General features: G+C 53.2%; 1 protein-coding gene and 1 pseudogene across 2 annotated transcripts; both read right to left on the reverse strand.

Annotated features, from left to right (window-relative positions):
- Window positions 1-1,488: 1,488 nt before the first annotated feature.
- On the reverse strand, window positions 1,489-6,837 carry SLC25A41 (solute carrier family 25 member 41). 2 transcript variants are annotated; one of them, XM_029917354.1, is made up of 8 exons: window positions 6,754-6,837; window positions 6,528-6,620; window positions 6,157-6,312; window positions 5,816-5,968; window positions 5,530-5,637; window positions 3,074-3,241; window positions 2,852-2,999; window positions 1,489-1,933 (listed from the first exon to the last, which is right to left on the reverse strand). In XM_029917354.1, exons 1-8 carry the CDS (start codon window positions 6,829-6,831, stop codon window positions 1,761-1,763), a joined length of 1,077 nt encoding a protein of 358 aa, XP_029773214.1. In that variant the 5' UTR covers window positions 6,832-6,837; the 3' UTR covers window positions 1,489-1,760. The 2 variants fall into 2 exon arrangements, with proteins under 2 accessions (XP_029773214.1, XP_029773213.1); XM_029917353.1 differs by having other exon boundaries at window positions 6,528-6,827.
- LOC115275626 lies at window positions 2,120-2,284 on the reverse strand (annotated as a pseudogene).
- Window positions 6,838-9,310: the final 2,473 nt, after the last annotated feature.

The following is a 9,310-nucleotide window of genomic DNA, read 5'->3' on the forward strand; positions in this document are numbered from 1 at the left end:
GCTGTAGTCGGACATGGCGCGGCGGGGCCGGGCCTGGCGCGGAGGCTGAAGCTGAGGAGGAGGCGGCGGCGGCGGCGGCTCAACGCGGGAACAAGGCCTCGCTCCACACGGCCGCGGAGCACTCTGGGAACCCAGCGGCTGGGAAGACGACGAGGGGGGAGAGGGACGCCCCCTCCCGCCGCCGGCGTGACGGACGGCGCAGCCAGGCCAATGGGAGGCGGCCGCCGCTCCGGGAACACCAATCGCGGGCTCTGGAGGCGAGCGGCCAATCGGAGTGCCGCGAGAGGCAGTGGGCGGGAGGCGCCGCGTGACCGACAGCTCTCGCAGGCAGTGGGCTGCCGGCTGCCAGCCCTGGGCGGGCAAATCGAGGAGCCCCGAGAGGGCAGGAGGCCCAATGAAGCGGGAGTTCCAGAACTACCGGACGACTTCAGAGCCGGATTGACGGCTCCGGAGAGTCAAGTGGACGGGAAGGAGGGGCCTGACGAAAGGCCCCTTTCAATAGGCTGGGCGAGCGCCAGGTGAGATAATCGTGCACGCAAGCCAATGAGTACACGCGGAAGGCGGTTCTTGTAAAGATTGGCAGTCAATTTAACCCAATTCCTGCCTTGTTCTGGGTGACGCGCTTAGGTTTGGACTGGATTGCTTTTCCCCGTTAACCAGAATCCTTTTCTAGCCTTGATTTCTAAGCCAATGGCTGGGTGGTGGGGGCGGGTGCAATGTGGCGGACACCGCTCCAGACAAATGGCAGTGAAGGCAGTAAATGTGCCCAGTTTTGGTGGGAGCCAGTGGAAGCGCAGCTGCATTGGGGCGGAGCCGGCCACCCAGAAGACGAGAGGCGATTGGCGGTAGCGGGAGTGAATGGCAGTCGACGTGGGCAGTGCCGACCGGCTGCGGGAAATCAGGCCTGACGTCTGGGTTAGCGCCCCAGGAGCCTGGCTGGGTAGGCCGAACACATGGCCTGCTCGAGGTCTTGGAGATCGGGTGCTTCCGGGGGTGGGATGGCCCGAGAGGAGGATGGAGCCCAAGGATTCCCTGTATCCCCTCTCTTCTCCACCCAAGATTCTAGAGCCCCTACTTCTCTTCCAGGATTCATTGAACCAGTTCCCCTCCCGAATTCAAGGGTCTAGAGCTATTGGTTCTCTCCTAGGACCCTGATTCCACACCCCACCCCTGCTTCACATGTGGGGATCTGAGCTCCACCCACCCGTCCTAGGCCCTCAATTTCTCTACTGAACCCAGGCATCATGCAGCTTTACAATTACTATTCGGGGCCCAAGATATCCAGCCCCCACTCCCAGGCCCCAGGGATCCCAGGTACCTGGCATCCACTTTTGGACCCAGATATCTGAAGCGACCAGCTTCCCTCTTAGACCCAGAGTATTCCAGGACCACAACTCATCTCCTGGATCCAAGGATTCCTAGTCCCCTCCTAGACCCGGAAATTCCAGATACCCAGCTCCTCACTTGGACCCAGGTATCCCAGACCCATCCAGCAGAAACCAACTCTTTATTTCAGATTGTCTCCATGTCCACCATTTCACCCTGAAGCTAGGACAAGCCATAATGAGCCAAATTGGAGTCCAGACTAGTCCCAGGCTGCACCCTGGGAAGGGGTCCCCAAGAATCTTCTGACCCAGGCCCCCAGACTGCTTCTCCTGACAAAAACTGGCCCCTGGGCCCAAGCCTGGAGGGCTCTTTGGGCCAGGGGACACTGGACCCTCCTGTCCATTTCTGCCCAGGATGTGTCAACTAGCCACTGCCTATACGCCCAGGGCTTTCTTCATGGCCTCATACACCACATAGCTGATGCCACCTGCTGGCAACACCTTCAGTAAGGTGGGAGTCATGCCTCGGTACAGCCCCGGCCAACCCTGCTGGGCCAGGATCCGCTGGAAGATTCCGCACATGGTGGGGTTTGAGCCCTCCACGGTGTCTGTGGAAACAGGGGCGAGCTCAGAGATTCCATTAGAGATGATCCGGTCTCTGCTGGCGGGGGCTGGAATGTTGGAGGTTGGGGTGAAGCCGGGGGCAGAGGTCTGGGGGTCCGTTGGGAAGGAGTTTGGAAGACTTTTAGAGGAAATTGGTCAGTTTGGGGAGAGTTGAGGAGATCAACTTAGGCAGGAGTTTTCAGGAGCATCTTAAAAATACATTCAGCCTTATTTGGGATGGAGCATCTAAGATCTCCTGGAGATTTGGAGAGTGTGCTAACGGGTAGATTGGGGATATTTTAAACTGATAAGAACAGATACTACACTTGATCTTAGCCAAAAGGCAGAGAAGCGATTGATTGGGGATATTTTAAAGATGAAGATAGTGAACCGGGGACTTGTTTGGATGTTTGTGGATTGGCGTAGGGGCTGAGAGTCCGTTTGGGGAAGCCACATTTGGGGAGTATATCCAGGCTAGTGGGGGAAGTGGTAATGACATCTTGCTATGACTTCGGGACGTCTAAGGGTCAGATTTAGGAAATTTAGGAACTTCAGGAATTTTGACTTTTGGAGGCAAATAAGAGCTGGGTCTGTTTTGGAGAAGTTGGGAGAAAATTTGGGGAAACTATGACTAGAGGCCAGTATGGGGGCCTGGGTCACATTTGGGGGACATTTGTGGGGGTCAGTTGAACTAAATGAACTAAAGTGCTTGTTTTAGTGGTTTGTAGGGTTAATTTCAGGGCTGGGATCAGATTTTGGGGTGCGTCTTGGTGGGTTCAGAGGTCAGCGAAGTTGGCCAGGATCCAGCGAAGTTGGCCAGGATCAGATGGGGAGAGATTAGGAGTCAGTTTCAGGGGATGAGAAAGTTCAGAGTCAAGGCTGAGGCGAGGGGCATGCGCAATGGCTAGGGGCACTAGTCTGACCTTGGGCCTGCATCCTGGTGCGCACCAAAGTCAGCGGGTAACTGGCCATCTGGCCACAGGTCGTGGATAGCGTCACAGATGACAAACTGACCAGACCACTGGGATCCTCCATGTCCCTGCCTGACTTCAGCCAGAAACACCTGAGCATCTGTAAAAGGAGGGAGTCAGGAGGAAGTTCACTATAGGCCTCCAGGCACCCCCTGGGGCGGGGTGGACCCACACCTCATAGACGGCTAGGTCAGTGCAGGCGTAGGGGATGATCCCAAGCATGTTGGGCAGGTAGCCGCGGTATAGGGCACGGGTGCCCTCCCGCTCCAGGATCTGCCACGCACAGTCCAGCAGCCCCTTGTACTGTCCGGTCCGGCGCAGGGTCAGCCGTGTCTTCAGCACCTGGGGGGGGGGGGTTGGCTCATCTGAATGCGCTCATCGACTCTCTGTCCTACAGCTGAAGAAGCTGAAGCTCCAAAGTGCACAGAGCTGAGTTTCAAACCCAGGGCCTGTGGGTGATCTCAACCCAAAGTTCAGAAATTCAAGTGCTGACAGAGGTCAGGAGGGTGAGGGGAGTGACATGGACTGAGCGGAGTCTGTGGCCGCTTACACCTAGTGGCAGCCAGATATAATGCCATGGGAACGCAGACCCCAGGTGGCCAGATCTGCCAGTTTTCCAAGAGAAGCCAGCCATCGGAGTTTGTATGAAATGCCCCGACATCAAAATATTGGCAACTCTACAACTGCACCCCAAGTGCGGTAGGCAGAATTCTGAGGTAGTCTTCAAGAGGGTCCCACCCCGATATGTGTGCTCTGTATATATGCCCCCCACCTCGATAATGTGCTAGACTTGTAAATATGATTGGGTATCACTCCCTCGCCAAGTTACATGACGTGATGAAAGTGAAGGGATTTTGCAGATGTAATGGAGGTCCCTAAGCAGTTGAGTTTAAGTAAAACAAGACAAATTGTCCCGGGTGGGCCTGACTCAATCAGGTGAGCCCTTTATAAAGGAGCCTACTGCCTGAGACAGAAGAAATCAGAGAGATTTGGGAGCGTCCTGGACACTCTTCAATTCATCTTAAACAAGCAGGCTGTTGTGGAGAGGACCACATGGCAGGGAACAGCGGGTGACCTGTAGGTGCTGAGGACCTCAGTCCTACAACCATAAGAAACTGAATCCTGCCGGGGTGCTGGCTGCCTCAGTTGGTTAAGCATCTGACTTTGGCTCAGTTTATGATCTCACGGTTGTGAGTTCGAGCCCCCATGTCAGGCTCTGTGCTAACAGCTCAGAGCCTGGAGCCTGCTTCAAGTTCTGTATTTCCCTCGCTCTCTGCCCCTCCCCCACTCGTGCTCTCTCTCCCTCTCCCTCCCTCTCTCTGTCTCTCTCTCTCTCTCAAAATAGAAATAAAAACATTAAAAAAAAAACCAACAGCAAAAGAAGAAGGCCGGACTAGCCAGTGCCCAGGGGTGACCCACAGAGAAACATAATAAATCTGTATCATTTGAGCCCGCTGAGTCTGTGGCAATGTCTTAGGCAGCAATAGAACACACATACACTAGAGGAAATTTAACTGGTCAAGGGCAAGAATTATATTGGAAAACAAAAAGTTAGAAGACCGTGAAATCACATGAAAGGAGACTTAAACAAATGGAAATGTTTTCCATTGGTAAAAAAAGAAATTACCAGTAGCTGACTTTGTTTTCTGCGCTAGACAAGTTACTCCTAAGTTTATATGGGAAACAAACAGGGGAATGACCCGGAAAACTGATAAAGAAAAGCAGGGTGGGGGGTGGTGAGAAAGCATAAGATCAAGCTTCAAAAATTAAAGACTGAAGACAGAATTACAGGGGTGCCTGGCTGGCTCAGTCAGGGGAGCATGCAACTCTTGATCTCAGGGTCGTGAGCTCAAGACCCACGTTGGGTGTAGAGATCACTTAAGAGAAATTAATAAAATAAAATAAAAAAAGAAATGGAGGCAAAACTATAGCGACAGTAAAATGATCAGTAGTTTCCAGGGATTCAGGAGGGAAGCAAGAAGGGATGAGTCAGCGGAGCACAGAGGACCTTTGGGGCAGTGAAGCTACTCTGCGTGACCCTGTAATGGTAGATACGTGTCATGATACATTTGTACAAACCCATAGATCTTACAACACAGAGCAAACCTAACGGCAACAACAGGCTTTAGTAAGAATGTATCAATATTGGCTCTTCGATTGCAACAAATGTACCACCTCACGCAAGATATTAATAGAAGTTTTGTATATGTGGGGAGAGGGTATAATATGGGGACTCTACTTCCTGCTCATTTTTTCTGTAAATCTAAAACCGCTTTACAAAAATAAAATCCAATTGTTACCTCCACCCACCCACCCAAAGAAAGAAAAAAGACTTGAGTGCGTGGACAGACACAGCAGAGCAAGAAGACGAAAACCAAAAATACACCCAAACATACACAGTTTAGTAAATCACACAGGTGGCATCTTGGATCATTGAAAAGGATGGGACCGATCCAGTAAGTAGTGCTGAGATGATTTGGGGAGCCATCTGGAATAGAAGTGTGACACACACCTCATAGGAAGAAGATGAAGAGGAGGAGGGGAAGAGGAAGGGAAGGGGGAAGAAGCAATCGCCCCTGGCCGCTAATTTTCACCTTGTTTCACCTTCCACGGGGCAGGAATTCTCTTACCTCCATGGGGTTGATGAGCGTCTGGGAGGTGGCCACAGCCAGGGAGCCCGCGAGGAGACGTTCCTGAATGGGTGGGGACCCGTGCACTCCGCAGAAGTAATTCTTACACTGGGGGGCGGGGGGAGGAGCAGGGGAGGACCGCTCACCATCTTTTCAGCTGAAACCCACCCTGGGTCTGGGGCCAGAGGGTGCAAGTGTATCTTGGGTAAGGGTCTAGGCTTGTGAGAGTGTAAGTGAGGTTTGGGTTGAAGGGTGGGGCTGGACGAGGCGGGCCTTCCCTGCCCACCTGCTCAAAGACGGAGAACTTGATGGCATACTCAGGGGCAATCTTGAGGACGTTGATGCCATTGCCCCGCCACAGGGAGCGGAACCCCCCCTCCTGGACCATGCTCCGGAGCCCCCCCAGCAGGTTCATGACGTTAGTCTTGGAGGCGTAGACCTGTGGGTAGGGAGGTCCTCAGCCCTGTGAGGACCCCCACCACCACCTGATCCCCCCCTCCATCCCAATCTGGAGCTCAACCCTGTCCTGCCCCCAAGCCTGTCCCTCCCCCCACTCCATCCCTGGCCAGCCCCACAGTTCTGCCATTTAGCCATCCTCTAAGCTCCGGCGCTGTACACCCCTCGTACCTGCATGTACACCTTGGCTCGGTCCAGAGGGGCCGTGCCGGTGCGGGACACTGCCCCAGCCATGGCTCCCGAGAGCAGGGACTTCCACAGGGCCCCCTCGCTATCCACTTCTAGGACATCCACGGGGACCATCAGCTGCTCTCCTGTGTCCAGCACCTGCAAGGCAGACCCAGCTCCCACCCACACTGAGCCGGGCCGGAGCTCCACCCTCCCGTCTTCAGAAACCCCTCCAGGTGAAAGGCCCATCCAGGCCCCCACTGCTTCCGGGTGGGATTGTAGGTCCGCTTGGAGGGGAGGGGGTCGTGCAGAGGGGGCAGGCAGCCCGGCGGTCAGGCTGGCAGCGCGGGAAGACCTTGGGTTCCCCAACTCACCTGCTGCGATGGGAGATGCTCCCGGTCATGTTCATGGATGTGACCAAACACATACCCGTACACGTGCGAACAGCCTGGGTTCCGGGAGGGGGGCTGGGGTGGGGTCAGAGGCGGAGCTTTGGTGAGTAAGGCCTTGTGCCTCTTAAGCAGGGGCTGGATCTTCGAGCAAGGCTTCTGACCCCCCTCAGGTTGGGCTCCCATGGAGCTGGACTGTTAGGACGCCTACATTCACAACCCTGGCGAGAGGTTTGTCATCCAACAACCATGAGAGAGAGCCACCTTGTAAATTTGGGTCCCAGAACATAATGAGGTCACAGAGGCCCTTGTGACCTCACTGGGTCTGGTGGATTTTGTGTCCCCCACAAAATGCCCACATCCAAATCCCTCTAAACCCGTGAACTTGTCATGTTACATGGCAAAGGGGGAAGTAAATTTGTAGAAGGAATTAAGGTCACTAACTAACCAGCTGATGAGTCGGAGAGATTACTCTGGATTGATTGCATGGGTCCGGTCTGACCTCCTAAGTCCTTAAACGCTAAGAGGGAAGTGGAGCCTTCGGTGTTCAAAGGATTCAGTGTGAGAAAGACTCAACCGACCGATCATTGCTGGCTTTGCAGATGGGGGAGGCATCTGTGAGCCCCGGAGTGCGGGCAGACCCTCCTCGAAGCCCAAAAAGGCCAGGAGGCAGATTCTCCCCGGGAGCCTCCGGAAGGAGCTTGTTTTCAGCCCCATGTCAGAATTCATGTCAGAATTCTGACCTCTAGAATTAATAGATTTGTGTTGTTTGAAGCCACCAAGTTAGAGCAGCCATAGGACATGAATGCACTGTGTTTCGTTGTGGCATTGGGAGATAGAAGTGAGGGAGGATGCGAAGGTTCTGGAGTTCTGGGAGGGAGAGACACAGTTGGTCCCCAAAATAAGACAGATCGTAGGTTTGGAGACAGCCTGGGTTTGAACCCTATCTAGTACAACTCTTGCTGTGTGACCTTGGGGACTCACTTGACTTCTCTGAGTTTCGGTTTCCCCATTTGTGCATCAGAAGTAACGATAAGCCCTACCGCATGGTGTCAGGGGGGCCTAAGGAGTCTTCAGTGAGAGCACAGCCATCCTCCAAGTGGTTTGTTCAAAAATCTTGATGTCCTCTGTGATTCCACCGTGTCTCTCATGCACACTGTCCACAAGTCCTGGCTTACCCTTTAACATACGCCCAGAACCTGGCTGCTTCTACCCATGTCCAGGGCCTCCATCCTGGACCGCCCGGTGACAGATCACCTGACCAGTGCAGTCATGGCCACTCTGGTCCCTCCCACTCTCACCCCCAGTCTGTCCTCCCCCCATCGGCCACCAGAGGACACCAGTGAACACCTGAGTCAGGTCCCGCCCTCCTCTGCCCACAGCCCTCCAGGGCTCCCACATCCCCAGGTAGAAGCCTAAGTCCACCCTGAGGCCCACTAGACCTGGCACGACCCGTCCTACCCCCTCTCTGCCCTCCCTCCCCCCCTCTTTCCCCGCGGCCCACTCTGCTTCAGCCCCCTGGACCTCCTCCCTCTTCCTCCAACACACCAGGCATGGTGCTGCCCGGGGGCCCTTACGTTGGCTGTTCTCGCTGCCTAGAATGCTGTTTTCCGAGACATCTCCATGCTCCCTCCCTCACTGTCTTTAAATCCTTATGCTAATACCACCTTTCCCTGATGCTTCCTCTGGCCACCCTACTTAAAATTAAACTCTGCCCTGCAGTATTTCACATCCCCCTGCCCTCCTTTGTTTTTATCTTTAGCACCTTTGTTTTCTACACGGCTACATATTCACTCACGTGTGTTATTGTTTGTCGCTTGTCACTGGACTGTGGGGTCTACAAGAGCAACGGTGGTTGTCCGTTTCACTCACTTCCGTGTCCCATGTCCAAAACTGGGTCTGACGCCAAGTGAGTGTCCGGCAAATAGATGATGAATGGGTGAAGGAGATAACACATCAAAGAGCTTAGCACAGCGCCGTGGTGTATAGTACTTGCTCAGTAAATGTAAGTTCCTTCTAAAGATGTCTCTTATTGGAGGGAGACTTAGAAAGAGAAAAGCAGTCTGTCCGGCGTTACACTGCATGTCAGCAGGGCCACCTAAGTCCCACACAGCGTAATGGATGTAAGAATGTGAACAAGAAAATAGATAACTGGCTCGATTAAATCAAGTCAAAGTGGTAATACTGATGCTGCTATGACCGAAGTAAAACTAGTAATGCTTGTTCCTTGTTGGGAGCTGGGTATATTGCATACGAGGTTTCTGGTGGCATGATCCTGAAAGAGTCCAATCCTTTGACCCAGCAATCCTGCTCCTGGGGACGGATCCTCAGGACATCATTTAAAGGAAGTAAAAATGCAAAATAGTTAGCCAGGTTTAATTTCATATTTGAGTGTATGGAAAATCATGTCTATGTATGTGTATGCATATCAGTTAGCTACTGCTGCAGAACAAATGATTCCAACTGAAGCAGCTTCAAACACAGAGAAGACGGTGTCTGCAGTGCCTTTTATAATCTAATCTTGGGAGTCATATACTATCACTGCGGTTGGCATCTCTTGGTCATACAGACTCTCCTTAGTAAAATACCCAAGAGTGTGAATCCTAGAAGGAAGAGGTCCTTGGGGAACATCTTGGTTTAAAAATTTTTTTTAAATATTTATTTATTTTTTGAGAGACAGAGACAGAATGTGATCAGGGGGAAGGGCAGAGAGAGAGTGAGAAACAGAATCGGAAGCAGCTCCAGGCTCTGAGCTGTCAGCACAGAGC

Source organism: Suricata suricatta, chromosome 12, assembly GCF_006229205.1.
Source record: "Suricata suricatta isolate VVHF042 chromosome 12, meerkat_22Aug2017_6uvM2_HiC, whole genome shotgun sequence".
Lineage (NCBI taxonomy): Eukaryota > Metazoa > Chordata > Mammalia > Carnivora > Herpestidae > Suricata > Suricata suricatta.